The 15,423-nt window shown below is 38.9% G+C and overlaps 1 protein-coding gene across 7 annotated transcripts in view; it reads left to right on the top strand.

Moving 5' to 3' along the window:
- The window catches only part of AFF1 (ALF transcription elongation factor 1), a 255,761-nt gene that overhangs the window by 208,889 nt on the left and 31,449 nt on the right, over positions 1 to 15,423 (top strand). For all 7 annotated transcript variants that reach the window (XM_058721981.1, XM_058721978.1, XM_058721977.1 and 4 more), the window contains 3 exons: positions 10,835 to 10,889; positions 11,012 to 11,049; positions 13,098 to 13,254. In XM_058721981.1, coding sequence (XP_058577964.1) covers positions 10,835 to 10,889; positions 11,012 to 11,049; positions 13,098 to 13,254 — 250 coding nt within the window. The remainder of the gene's footprint in view (positions 1 to 10,834; positions 10,890 to 11,011; positions 11,050 to 13,097; positions 13,255 to 15,423) is intronic.

The following is a 15,423-nucleotide window of genomic DNA, read 5'->3' as shown; positions in this document are numbered from 1 at the left end:
AGGAGAGTTTTTAAACCAGTTGATGGCTGGTAGAAAATAGAAACTATAGATCCAGGGACCACAATTGCAATAATTCTGTGGAAGCTCTAACTTCCCCAGGGTTGTACACCTTGTACTCTTTGTAATGGTTGGTAGTAAAGCCCTTTATACAATAAAAGGCCCTTGTCAGTGTCTTTGGGGACAGTGAGGAAGAGGGAATTAAAGAGCCTGCATCCCCCTTGGCAGTAAGATTAGCAGGGAGGAGTTCCCCTTGGAGCAGCGCTTGGAGGCAACAGCACTAAGAGAAGGAAGCAGCTGTGTGCCTGGGCCTGGGGGTAGAGGAAAAAAGGCAACTCTGGTATGAGCTAGGCCTGAGGGCTAGGCAGCCTCAGACTGAGCGGGCCAAAGTTACAGCTTCCCACACCAATTTCCATCAGCTTTCAGGCTTGGGTAGTTGGGTAGACCATTTTCTCTGACAGTTTGGCTCCTCAGAGGAATAGGCAGTTCTCCTGCCGAGTTAAACCACTGAAATCAGAGGTGCCTGAAAGTGTATGGCAGGTAAACTTCTGTCTTGTGACGTACATAGTGCTTTCTTCGTAAAACTGTTCATTTGCCAGAAATAAAATCACACAAGAAAGAATATTTATTATGATCCTGATAGGTTGAAGGAGGGGAGGAAAGCAGGGCCTGTGGAAGGTGAAGAGGAAAAGGAAGCATGAAATAGGAGAGAACGTAGTCTCCAGGCTCAGTAGAATAATGAGGGTGGTATGGCTTTGGTTGGATGGGGGTGGGGCTGGTGGTATCGATAAGTGCCAAATGTACCTTGGGGGAAAGGAATCACTTCAGTGTCCCAATTAATTTGTAAAATGCAGTCGTAGTTTCAGATTTAGTATGTCACATCTGTTAGTGCTCACGGGTTAATTTGATCTAGCGTCAGCATTAAGGTTCTTTGACATGTAGTTAAACGATTTGAGTGGCACACAGAGTACCAGAGGGATGGCCTAATGTACTTTGAATGTCGGGGGGAAAAAATGTTAATTTTGGGGTCGTTTGTACTTTGGCTTAAAAAAATCAATCCAGGTCTTAATGCTTTTTCTTTCAGTCGCAAATATTTTGGAATCCTTAGAAAAGTGGAGTAGTGCATGTGAAAGGAAAACAGAGTGACCCAGTACTGGAGAATAAGTTTGTGGAGAGTCTGTATTAACTCTTAACATCTGTCCAGGCTTGGGGTGGGGAGCAGGGCAGGGCAGCGGGGGCCATTAGCTAGGTGGTGGAAGGATGTAGGTGTGAAAGAAATATGTGCTGAATCCCTTACTTTTTAACCTCTGAAGTTGAAACTCTCAAATGATGAATTCCTTCTGCCAACCTTTGCTAGGGAGTGAATAGCTATGATGTTAGTGCTGTTTGCCCTTAAATTTAGGGGAAGTGGTATTGATTTAAGGCCTCCTGACTTTGGAATCCTTTTCTAAGGCTTAGATCTGTTGAGTTCCCAAGGCAAAGTGTAAGGTATAGCAAAACCTTGGATTGCGAGTAACTTGGTCTATGATGTTCTGCGACACGAGCAAACGTTTCTTTTTTATTTTTCTTTTTTAATTTTTTTTTAACGTTTATTCATTTTTGAGAGACAGAGACAGAACTTGAGCAGGGAAGGGGCATAGACAGGGAGACACAGAATCTGAAGCAGGCTCCAGGTTCTGAGTCGTCAGCACAGAGCCCAATGCGGGGCTCGAACCCACGAACTGCAAGATCATGACCTGAGCCGAAGTCGGTCACTCAACCGACTGAGCCACCCAGATTCCCCACGAGCAAGCATTTCTAATAAGTTTTAACTTGATAAATGGATGATGTCTTGCAGTACGAGTAGTACATGATGCCGAATGTGACATGATCACAACTGAGCCAGTGGTTCTTGAAATTCACTTTGATACATGCTTTGGATTACAGGCATGTTTCTGGAACAAATTATGCTTGCAAACCAAGGTTTTATTGTATTTCCTTCTTCTATACACTTAGGTCCTTTTATAATTCCCTTGTTGTGCAGCCAGATATAGTTGACCAGTGTCATTGTTTTTTGTCAGCCTCTCAAAAGAGATCATGTGTTTATTCTAGAAACTACAAAGCACTTGAATAGGTGTTACCGTGCTAACTTCTTTCTCCCTTCCTACCCTACCTTCAAATCGCAAGTTTTTACTAGAAGGTGTCCTCCTTTATTTTTATTGGTTCCGCTTCCAAAATCATCAGTATTTATTGGGACTAAGAGGCAGAAATTAACCATTTTAGCAATTTGAAATTTTTATTACTCACATGGGAAGTTTCTTCTGACATGAGGAGAATATCTGGATATGAAGGCTGGGATTGGGATGGTCCTGGAAGTTTGACAAAAAGGAATGGTGCAAAGTTAATAAAAGCTGGGAAGAGTCTGATACCTTTTTAAGTGAGTCTGAGTTTTCATCTCTTGCTCAAAACATTATTGGTTTTTAAATATCTTGGTAAAAGAACTAGGGAAAACCTATTCTATCAGTTTATTATAATATAAAATCATCACTTCAGGACATTTGACAGTTGAAATGTCCCAGAATGAAGTCTAAAGAAGTGGCTTATCTACACCAGTTCATCTAAATCATATTTAGCCTAAGGAAATTATTATTTTTGTTTTTACTATTTGCTGATACACATTTCAGAAGAAGTAGTAGAAATCACCCTAATGTGCATAGCTTATAAATTATCTGTCACTGAGGTCACACTCCTATGGCCTTATTCACAGTTCTTCAAAACAAAGAACAAACATTTGTGCTGGTCACTTATGTGTTGGTAGGACTACATTAAAGTTGAGCATCACAGAATGTAAATGGAGAGCCCATTTTTAATGATAATTCTCAGTACTCAGGACCAGGTGTTGCTGGAGAAGAATACGCTTCATATTCATTCCCAATTTGTCTGATGAATTCGGGGATATTGGTGTTCATAATTATTTTAGTTACCTAGGTATTTTAAGAAGTGTTAGTTTTCAGGAGAAAAGGTAGAATTGTAAAATGAAAGCAAATAAGGATTATAGCATTTTATATTTATTTATTCTAATTAATTTATTTTTTTTAATGTCTATTTTTGAGAGAGAGCATGAGTAGGGGAGGGACAGAGAGAGAGAGGCAGGTAGAGCCCAGAGCCTGACACGGGGCTCAAGCTCCTGAACTGTGAGATCATGACCTGAGACGAAATCAAGAGTTAGAAGCTCACCCAGGAGCCCCATGGAATATAGCTGTTTTTAAAAAAGGAATTAATGTTAGCCATGCTATAGAGAAATGAGAATTTATAAAATGGAGTATTAAAGAATTTCTTTAAAAAAATTTGTGTTAAAATTTATTTTAGAGCATAAATTGGGAAGAGAGGCAGGGCGGGGGGAAGGAGGGAGAGAGAGAGAGAGAGAATAAATGAATGAATGAATGAGAATGAATGAATGAATTTAAGCAGGCTTCACACTCAATGCGTGAGCCCATCATAGAGCTCCATCCCGTGACCATGGATCATGACCTGAGCTGAAATCAAGAGTTGGACCCTCAACCAACTGAGCCTCCCAGGTGCCCTGCCCACCAAGAATTTCTACTCTTAAGTGAAAGCAAACAAAAAGAATCTTGGTGTGCAATATTTTACAAAAATCTGCTTATTTCAGAATTACAGTCCCTCAGGCACATTAAACCAATATTTAGAAAATACTGAAACTCCCAAATGTAGAATCACCTCTTTTTCTCATTTGCACTGTGCTGTAACCAGCACCTGGTAGAATTATGGTCTCTTGGAATAATCATTTTAACTCTTAGATTTCTAGCTTTAGTAGATGATATTCTTGAATCCCTTGGAGGGTAATATTTGACTTAACATTCTATACAAGCTCATGCTGGAAACTTGCATAATATTGAAGGGATATTCTGATGAGGCTATGAAATGAAGCATACTTTAAATAATTATAAAACTAATACTAAGGTGCTAGAGGATTGTCCTCTTCAGAGTTTTCACCTTGGAGCTGAATTTTCCCAAATGATCCAGCCATGGCTTAAACTACTTTGAGAGTGCCCCTTTAGGATAAAATAACTGCTATATTTGGTCTTAGACCAAAGATAAATAAAATGGACCAGAAGAATAAATTTATCGCTTGTCTGTTGTATAATAGGTAAGTGCTAGGAAAATGAGTTTCTTCTACAAAAGAAAAATTATTCTCCTTATTTAACATGCTTTAGACCCCAATTATATAAATCTTATTCTGAGGGCTTGGCTCCAGGTGACTTTGGAGATATTTCTAAAAATTGCTTCCATTTATGCATTGAGTGCATAACTAGTGAACACATGCTGTGTGCCTGGTGCTCCTTTAGGGACTTGGAAACAGTGGCCAATAAGACAAAATTCTTGTCTTCCACATCTTGTAACTTAATGCGGGTGGCATGTAATACAAACTTGGTGATGTGTGATGTGATAGTGACAGGCTCAGGGAGGAGTTCTTTTGGGTGGTGGTGAGATGTTTGGGAGGGAGGTCAGGAAAGGTCTCTCAGAGGAGGTAACATTTGATCTGGAGCCTGAATGATGAGAGAGGAAGGCAGAGAACTCCTGCCACGTCTAAAGGGGTTTGATAGATTTTGCAGCAGGCTCTGAAGCCACTTGAAAACATCAGCAAGTCATTCTTACTTGGGGTGACAACTTTGAAGTAGTTCCTTTGCATATGCAAAAACATGGTTTTAAGGGAGCCCATGAAGGTCGATTCAAGTCTCACTTTGGATCATAACTGCTGATTTACTGCAGTAAGTGACCATAGACTAATTTAAACATGGGTTGAAAGATTGAATAAAATGTTTTAATTTGCTAAGAATCTGTTAGCCCTAAAGGCAGTTTGTACATTCCACCCACTGTGGGATGGTAGGCTATTACTCAATGAACAAGATGTGGCCTACTTCCCTAAGAATGTCTATTCTGTCTCATCCTGCATGGGCCTCCAAAGCCCTCTGATAACTTACCTCTCTACCCTCCCTTACTACCCCTCTTCCTGAATACTCCGGTGTACTTTGCACTGTGGCCACGTTGGCCTCCTTGCTATTTTCTGTGCCCTGATCACTCTACCCTCTATTTGTGCAATGGACGCCACCCCCTTATCAGTGCAGACTTCTTTAACTACCCCATGTAGAAAAGGAACCCGAACCCATCTTTATTCTTTTATTTCCCTCCATAGGCTTTTTACCCATTGAAAAAGTATATAAAAAGTTGTTTATTTCCGTTTTCATAAGGGAAAAGTATTTATTTTAGTTGTTCATCTCCTTCTCCTAGACTGTAAGTGCCACAAAACAGAATTTGTCTGCTTAGAGTTGTATCCATTGAGTCTAGAGCAGGGTTTGGCATATAGTAAGTACTAAGAGTAAATGTGGAAGGAAAAAATATTACACATAGATTTGATTAAATATATGCATAAGCAATATTTTTTATTAATTTTTTTAATGTTTACTTAGAGCATGAGCGGGGAAGGGGCAGAGAGAGAGGGGAGACAGAATCCTAAGCAGGCTCCACACTGCCAGTGCAGAGCCTGATGCGGGGCTTGAACTCGCGACCGTGAGATCATGACCTGAGCTGAAATCAAAAGTTGGATGCTTAACTGACTGAGCCACCCAGGCACCCCAATAAGCAATATTAGCAGGATTTTCAGCGGTAATTTTTCCCGGTTCTTCCTGGTTGTCCAGTAGGTCATTCTTGCACTAGTATCTTATGTCATACCTTTTTTTTTTTTTAAGTAATCTCTCTGCCCAACTTGGGGCTTGAACACACAACTTTGAGCTCAAGAATCGTGATGTACTGACTGAACCAGCCAGGCACCCATGTTACATTTACTGATTTAATCTTATTATTTACTTCAGATTTCCCTTCATTTATACTATTGTGATTTTTCTCATGTCCTTATGTGACCTCAGATAATCTTCACCTCTTCCATGGATTTTAAATCATCTTTTACACCTCTGACAATTTTTACTTAATCAGCCATAACCTCAATTACTACAGTAGATCATGTACTAAGCCACTTTCCCCTCAATCTTGTTTGTCCATAACTTCCCATAGTTCATGAATTTGAGTAATGCCAACACTGTCACCATTTATGGAGAGTTCCCCTTAGATGTAGTGTCACAGCTGCTTGAGATTTGTTTTTTCGATTTTTCATTTAGTGTACGTGGAACCTTCTTCATAATTTGTAATCTTCCATCATCTGCAAAACATTTTGCAGTCCTTATTGCTGCCCTTTACCAGAAAAGGAATCACAGCCTGATTGAATTTTAGATTTGAAGAATTATGTATGTCCACTTTGGAGCCCAGCCTCTTTCTCTTTCCCTGCACTCCATCACCCGTCCTATTCCCAAATCAGTTTTAAGTTTGTGAGATTGTTCAAGTTTACACATTCTCACGTGTTCATTAGCGGTTTCGAAAAAGTATTACTTACCGTTTTAAACACACCTAATACCAGGGTTGTGACTTATTAATTACCGTGAGCTTGCCTTCACTTGCTCTTTCCCCAAATAAAATGTATGGCATGATCATAGGAAATGTTGAGCCAAAAAATCCATTTATTTACGTCGTTTTGGGGTTTGCGTTGAGATGTTACAGAATATTGGCAGTGAAGTCTTTGGCAAGCTCAGTACTGAGGAATGGGAAAGGAATAAAGGCTTGTCTTGTGTGTCTTCGCACAGTAACAGTCGGGCCATGAGTCACTGAAGCGCGCCTGCCGGAACCTGTACGTGGCTCTGTCGGCTCTGTGGAGCAGCTGCCTGAAGAATGCGTTTGTACAAAGGGGTTTGAGGGTTGTTTGTAACCTTTAAGTGAAAACTCTCCCTCACCAGTAATGTGAAATGTGGTTAAACCTCCGTGTTAGTTCAAAGAGTTGCTGTACCTGAGTATTTGGCTTCTTTTGAACAGTGCTACGGTAGGCCGTATGGTGTCCTATGCTTTGAAATAACTGTTTTGTCTTGGCGTTTGGAAGTGAAATTTGTTGTTTCACCCATTTTAAAAGTATATAAGGGTTCTAGTTCATTTATTTTCATAAGGGAAAAATAGTGTATTCATTTTATTCCAACAGGATAATTACTATTTTCTTTTAAATCCAAGTCTTTCAGGGGATTCTGAAGCTTAGATTCCATCCCATCAGGTAGGTTTTCCAGCCCTTGTGTCCTTTATTGGCCAGAGCAAGGGGGTCATATAAGATGGAATGGCTTTTGCATTCTGGATCCAGCATGTACCAGCCCCATGATCTTCAGCTAGCAAGCTAGGTGGCCATTCTGAGCCCATTGCCTCACCCTTAGAATGTGACGGGATGATGAGAGGCAGCCTATAGGGTTGTGAACAAAGGCAGTGATTATAGAGTTGTGATCATGCAGTGGGCGCAGCTATGTGGTACTGTTACTTATTCAGCAAAAGCAGTGCTGTTCATTCAGCCAGCCTTTTAGGGTACCTGCCAAGTTCTGGATATAGAAGATATGAAGGTGAAAATGACTTGATCCTGCCCCAGAAAAGCTTACAGCTGAGTATGTCCCTTGAGCCTTATGCTCTCTTGACCTAGATCTTACTGGTATGAGTGAGACTGGGTCTAAGAGATTTGATTCCCTTCTAGGGGTGCAAAGGTGGTCACCCAGATGTGCTATAATTAGTTTTGCCATTTTTCCCATTAAGGACCTGTTCTTCTACATACGGTATGTGAAGTGCAGTATAGTAATGTACTTGGCCTCAGTCATGCTTGTTAGTGGGACAAACGGGGTTTTAGCAGCTGGTTCCTTTACATTTTTTTCTTTATCTCTAACAGTAAAACTTTTACCTGTCATCTGGTTAGATTTTCTCCTAACTATATAGATTCTTTTTTTTTTTTTTTTTTTTTTTTTTGTAAAGTCACAATGGCATTCATGATTAATTTTCTATATTGGCAAAACTTAGTTATGGTTCTTAAGTTAACTTTTTTTGTTTTTGTTTTTAGTGTTTACTTATTTTTGAGAGAGAGAGAGAGACAGAGCATGAGCAAGGGAGGGGTAGCGAGAGACACACAGAATCCTAAGCAGACTCCAGGTGTCAGCACAGCCCGATGTGGGTCTTGAACCCACAAACCATGAGATCATAACCTGAGCTAAAGTTGGATACTTAATGACTGAGCCACCCGGGCACCTCAAGTTAATTTTTTTCTTAATACAGATGTAGTACATGTTTGTTAAAAAAAATTTTAGAGGTTCCCGTCCCCCACCCCCCATTAGCATGCTGGTTTATGTTGAGCTACCCATCTGGCGATAATAATAAACTATGGTTTCTGGAAGATTCCGTGGTTACTTTTGGCAGACACTGACAATATAATATGTTGATTTTTGCATCAGGGCGCCCGGCTGGCTCAGATGGTAGGGCACACGATTCTTGGCCTTGGGGTCACGAATTCAAGCCCCACATTGGGCATAGAGCTTATTTTTAAAAAATCTTGATTTTTGCATCAAATTGTATCTTGAATTTTGATTCAGTGGAATACCAAGTGTAAATAACCAGTATATCCTACGTAAGTGATAGATTTTGTTTGCCTATTGGTTTATCATTGCTTTTTGAGTGAATGTTTCTTTAGAGCTATCTGGAGCAGTCTGCCTTCAGAGGCCACTCATCTCTTTAGGTGTCAGACCTGCGGGCCTATTTTGTTATTGCCTACATAATGTTCTGAGGGGGAAATTCTCGGAATCTGGGACAGCACTTTCACAGTCCCTTTCATTCCCTCAGAGAAATTAGAGCTAAAGGTCAGAACATATATTTTCTGACTTACTTTAGGAGAGTATATTCATGGAAGCCAGGCAGACAGCTTAACAGAGTATCTAGCCCTCTGCTTACGACAGGAAGGTGATTGGATTACATGATCGTTGATATTTTGGGAAGTTAAGACAAACCAGTTTTATCCAAAACCCAATAACTAAGAAACAAAGAGGTCTGTTAACTGTGGTTTTGGTGGTAGTGGCTAACATTGAATATACTTTGTCAGGTTATTTTTTTTTCTTTTTTTCTGGTTGCGTTATACCTTAAATTTATTCAAAGATATATATATATCTTTTATCTTTTTTGTGTGTATACCCCAGCCAAGCCACCCTTCAGCACTAACATTGTTGACTGACTTTTTTTCTTACACACCATTATGATAGCTACTGCCAGGTTTTGCATCTGAAGTCTGTGTTTTTCTAGCCTTATGTCATTAGATAAATATTGAGCAGCATCTCCATTTACAAGTAGCTAACAGCTTTTGTATTTTTAAGAGACTTATCACAGGATAGTTTTCGTACATTTGTTGGTGAAAATAGTTCCGTGGCACAATTAAAACATTGCATGTAGGTGGTCATTTACAAAAGAGCCATGTTTTATAATTTATTTTCGTTAGAAAATAGAGTGATTTTACCAAGGATTCCCAAAATAATCATGCCTGCTTTTACTTCAGTGGCAGCTAGTGGGTTTGCAGTAAAAATTGTTGGTCAGATTATTGGAGAGGTATTTTTAGAAATACTAAAGGATTGTAACTAATATAATTTTGCTTTTTGGAGCATTTCTTATATACTTAAGCAGATTGGTTTTTGTTTTTGTTTTTGTTTTTTTTTCACCTTCACTAATAACATTTCCTCAAATAGTGATGTTCATAAATTTGGGGGAAGTGGGAACAAACAATTAATTACTGATACATTCTTTTGATTGTAGCTTTATCCTTAGAAGATGGTAAAAGGGAGGAGATAAGGAAGGGCCAAGAGTTGAATAAACATGTAGGGACTGGAAAATGGCTTTTTTTTTTTTTAAATTGAAGTATAATGTTTGCTTTTTTTTTTTTCTCTTAAAAATATTTTTTTATTTTATTTTTGAGAGAGAGAAAGAGAATAGGGGAGGGGCAGAGAGAGAGAGAGAGAGAGGCAGAGGATCTGAAGTGGTCTCTGTGCTGACAGCAGAGAGCCCAGTGAGGGGCTTGAACTCAAGAATTGTGAGGTCATACCCGAGCCGAAGTTGGAAGCTTAACTGACTGAGCCACCCAGGTGCCCCTGATGTTTGCTCTTAGCACTGAAGTTGATCATAGACCAGAATTCCTAGAAATGAGTATTAACTATAACTTTGAGGAAGTGAACTGAGGTTTTATTTTCACCAGAATGATAGCAGTAAGGTTAAACATATTTTCTAGACAACAGTGTTATTGATATTACTACTCTTTCAACTAATGAGTGTTTAAGCAGACAAAAGAGAATTTGTGGGTGGGGTGAAAAATAAAGTTTAATATTAATAACGTCCTTTGAACAAAAATGTAAGATACCTGCAGTATTTGGCGGCAATGGCCTTGATAGCTTCGTATATCTTACTATATATTGAATTCACATATAACACTTGAGTGCCTTGGCACTCTTCTAAACACTTTACAAATACTTATCCAGTGTTAACTTATTTACTGGTTAATCACTTAATGTAGTTAGAGACTATTGAAGAAAATAGAGTGTATTGTGTATATTTTTTCTGGTAGTCGTTATTGTTTGTTTTGTTTGTGTAGACCTAGGAACTTGAGTCTCCGGGCTGGTCACAAACCCCTGTCTCGTGGTAGTTCTGCTTTTAATGCTCAGAACGTGTGGAAGATTCAGTCTTGAGATAGTAAGGAGCTTGGACTAAACTAGTTTCTGTGTTATAATAGTAAAACTTAACGTTTCTGAAAAATAAGGCATTTGATGAATAAATAAAAATTATACCTATCCCATCTCTCTGTTGTTTTTTTTTTATCATTAAGCATATTTTCTATTTATATACTAAAAGAAGTTAGTAGACAATACTTTAAATCCTACAATGTCTGTGTCCCTGCCCATTCCAGCATGCTCGAAGATGACCTTCAGCTCAGTGACAGTGAGGACAGTGACAACGAACAAGTAAGTTTTGTACACCCCCGTAATACCAGGAATCCTTAAAAATGTAAGCTTTCCAGCTGCTTATCCTAACCTGTTGTTTTGTTCTTTTCCTGGTCCTTCTTGCCCTTATTGTGAATACCTAGAGCCCAGAGAAGCCTCCTTCTGCATCTGCACCTCCAAGGTATTGTGTGCGGGCAAAGTGTTTGCGTTTCTCCGTTAGTGCTTTCATAGCTTCTTCATGGAGAAGGACGTGAAGGATCACAGTTAGAAGAAAGTACCTATTTAAGTTTTTGGAAGCTTAAATCAGCCTAGAGAGGTTGTTAGCTCTATAAAAGAGAAAGTCCCTGTACCTACCTAGATCATCAGGTTGGAATTTAAAATTTTTTGAGAGTTAAAAAAAAATAAGCTTAAATCACTTTCATCAGTATTAATATAACCAGTGTTTAAAAAGTTATGCTGAGGAGCATAATGTTTTTATTCGCTGTTTTCAAAAATTACAAAGGTGAATCATATCTAGAAATTGTTTTCCATAGTGCCTGTTTTCTCAGTCATGTGAGTTTTCTAGTTGTTTCAGCTGCTTTAAAAAATTGACCTAGAGTACATTTTAGTGTGATGAAAAATGGCACTGTTTTCACTTTGTAAGTAGCAGCCATATTTCAGAAAATAAGGTGCTTTAGTTTTTGGAAGTGGGAATTATCTGAACTGTCTTTACAATATTTTCCTCTGGTATTGAACTTAATGATTTAATATATTGGCACCTGCCTTCCATGGACAAAGGGTTAAACTATGCTGTAGCTGCTTTACTTCTTGAGATGTGGTCATCCATTCCGAGACGTGCTCAGCAATAAAAACCTTCCTGCCACACAGGTGACGTTACAGTTATTGTGGAGGCAGACCATGTAATTATCGTGTAATTATGTGAGGTTGTCTGGATTCAAAAGCTCTGCTCATTTTCTCTTCTGTTCAGTAACTTCTGGTGGCATAAAATATGACAAAATAGCCTAACCTTAAAGTGGAGGAAGAGAAAATAGGAAAGATGGGGATAAATTAGAAGCAGGAAGCACACTGAAAGTGCATCTCATTCTAATCCTCACTGGCTGAAGCTCTTCAGCTACCAGGGAGAACGGGATCGCAAATTTGATGTAGCGTTTTATATGAGGCAGTTACATCATTTGTAGTATAGTGTGCGTGTTTTAAAATTACCTCAACTAGTGACTTTGGTATTTTTTTTTGTTACTCTATTTTGTTTTAATAAAAAAATTTATTTAATAAATCATTTAATATTTTAGGTGGTTGTGGAGGCTTTCAAGATTATAGTTCTTGATTTATTGCCCTGGCTGATCCCATCTGGGACAAGTTTTTAAGATAGGCTATGAAATTCTGTATGGGCCCAGCAGTGTGATCAGTGTGTTTTCTCCCTGAGTAGAATTCTTGCCTTATTCTTAAAACTTGTAGTAGTTAATCTCTACTTCAGCTGGTATTTGGGGGTGATCCTAAGCCACTTATAAAGAATGGCCTCTTCTATAACTCTGCCCAAGGGTGTGACTGGATTACCTTTGAGGCCACTTTCCAGAGGAGCGCCATTTATATTCAACGGTCTCTGGCTACCATTCGGTTAGTTTTCATATAGAGAACAGAGGGAGGTTTTAATTTATTAGCTATTCTTTTATAAACTAACTTCATAAAATAACTTAATGGGTTAATTTATACCCATTTAAAGCAAACACAAAGGGTCAGAAAGTAAATATTTTAGGCTATATGGCCTAAAAACTATTTAGCTTTTGAAACTATTCAGCTCTGCTTTTGTGGTATAAAAGCAGATCTAGACAATACTTAAATAACAGGTGTGGACATGTCCTAATAAAACTTTATTTAGAAGAATAGACAGGCAGTCCATGCCGTGGTTTACTAAACTTCTGATATAAAGTGCTACCATCTAACTTGAATTTTGTGTAACTCAAAATGTTCTTCAGGAGCAAAATATCCACAAGCTTCTCATTTATGTAGTTATTTGGTGAGCCATTTTAAAGATTTTTCACTGACTTTTTGAGCCACTGTGGGCCTTTCTCTCAACTGGATGATGTGGTAATTTAGTAATGTTAGGTATTATTAAGGCCCTCTCTTTTGAGTAGCAGAAAAATGGTTGGAGGGCAGGGTGGGGTGTGAGTAAAGAGGGAGAAAATCCACCTTGTGAGGTGTCTTCAGATTCTCTCTTCGGTTGCTTCGCAGTGCTCCACAGTCGCTTCCAGAAGCCGCGGCCTCAGCACATTCCAGTAGTGCCGAGTCAGAGAGCACCAGTGACTCAGACAGCTCCTCGGACTCGGAGAGCGAGAGCAGCTCAAGTGACAGCGAAGAGAATGAGCCCCTAGAAACTCCGGCTCCTGAGGTATTGTGTCCCCTCCAGGAGGCAATCTAGGATGGCGGCATTCTGCTTTTGGGGCTAGTCTGCTGTGGGCCAGCACTGGCTGTGGACTGAGTGGTTCTGTCCCATGGGGCAACTCTCTCCTACCCCTGTGCTGCGTAGGGCCAGCTATTTCTATTTATTTCTTACCAAACATTTGGCAATAGAAGTTTGGGAGAGAGGTCTTCTCTCTCCTTCTATAAAATGATAAGTTCTTCTCTTTGTGGCTAGTGTTGTTTGGAGGAGCGACTCATTAAGAATGTTTGCACACCATTTTCTTTTCCCTTCTATTAAAAAAGACAACTCGCTTTTTGTGTGTTTTTTTTTTTTTTTCAGTAGGCTGCTGTTTTAATATTAATGAGAATTCTTTTTGAAATTTCAGGAATGCATGAATTAAGGAAATCAAAAGGAGACAGCCCAATTTAGCATAGGACAGGAACGTGAACTAGAAATAAGTCATCAGAGGTTCTATTTTTGAATCACTAAAAGCCATGCATTAAATGATGGCAAAGTGATCTTGCCAGGGCTGTGTTTCTTGCTCCCTGTGTTCCATGTAAAACAGGGATAATTGTGTGTGCCTGTCACCCACCCTTGGGAGAAACTGTAAGATAAACAGATGAGACTGCAAATCGCAAGCACGTTTATCTGGAAGACTTATTCTATTTTTTTACTGGATTGTTGAATACAAGAAGTCTAGTAACAACAATCAGGGTTGCCAGAGGCCCTCAAAACGTGGAGTAGCAATGTAAAAATTATACTTGGTGGAAAGGGAAGACCTTTTTGGTGAATGAACTAGACCAGTTTGTATAGAGAAAATTACTCTGCTCATTTTAGATGGGAATCCTGGGAAATGAGCCTTTCTGATTAAGAAAGCATTCAAGTTCCCAATATTTACATCTGTTTAGAAATCAGGGCAGTTCCACTAGAGCATTAACTGAATGCATCTGGAGATAATGTAGTGAGACTTAACAGCCATGTCTGAGGGCAAGGAAAAATAACTGAGTGTCATTTTTTTGTTAGACATGAATTTATGTCTGGCACAGACTAAATGCTCAATAAATATTTTTTTGGAGTGAATAAACATGAATCAGCATTAACTGTACTTAAAATGCCTTGCAGATTTTAGAAACTACTCTATGTGTTTCTGGGGGCTGTTTCCTTGTGTGATTCTAATTACTGTTGAAATAATTATTCTGTGCATCAGGGAAAAGATACTGAAAATGCTTTGTAGACAAATTGCTTGTTCCCTGCTTATAAGAACTTTGCTTTATGTCTCCTTATTCAATTAGAAAAATCTTCATGCTTGTTTGGTTACTAAAAGAAGGAAGAGAATTGAATTAAATAATAAAATACAGTTCAAATAAAATGGAAATGGTACAGATTTGGCTGAATAATTGAAACTTGAAAGAAAAATTTCATCTAGCATTTATATTAATGAAACCATTATATCTTGTTGTTCAAAAGTTACTGGAAAAGATTGAGACTTTTCGAAAAAATTGTTCCCATCCTACTTTATTTTTTTAAATTGCCTTACCAAACAGGCTCATATTTGCACGTTTGCGCTGATGAGCAAGTCTAGATTTGGGTACAGTTTATATGTCATGTACTGAGATGTCACCAGAAATAATTTGTCTTTGTGTAGATTTTAAACCTTTAATTCCCATCCCCACCCCCCGGTGTATTTAACTACCTTTTTTCCTTTTATTATTTATTTATTTATATATATTTTTTAAGTTTTTTTTTTTTTTTTTTAAATGTTTATTTTTGAGAGAGAGTGAGACAGAATGTGAGCAGGCAAGGGGCAGAGAGAGGGAGATGCAGGCTCCAGGCTCCGAGCTGTCAGCACAGAACCCCACGCGAGGCTTGAACTCACGAACTGCAAGATCATGACCTGAGCCGAAGTCGGACACTTAACTGATTGAGCCACCCAGGCGCCCCATACCTTCTTTTCTTTTCAAAGAAACACCTGCATTATTGTAAATCTCATGTGTGAGAGTATTTTTTTTTTAAGTTTATTTATTTATTTTGAGAGAGACTGAGATAGTGCGAGCAGGGGAGGGTCAGAGGAAGAGAGAGAGAGAGAGAGAGAGAGAAAATGAAACCCAAGTAGCTGAAACTCCAGCTGTGGAGCCCAACACGGGGCTTGAGCTCAAA

The sequence above is a fragment of the Neofelis nebulosa genome, chromosome 3 (assembly GCF_028018385.1).
Source record: "Neofelis nebulosa isolate mNeoNeb1 chromosome 3, mNeoNeb1.pri, whole genome shotgun sequence".
NCBI lineage: Eukaryota > Metazoa > Chordata > Mammalia > Carnivora > Felidae > Neofelis > Neofelis nebulosa.
This window is presented reverse-complemented; position numbering and strand designations above follow the sequence as displayed.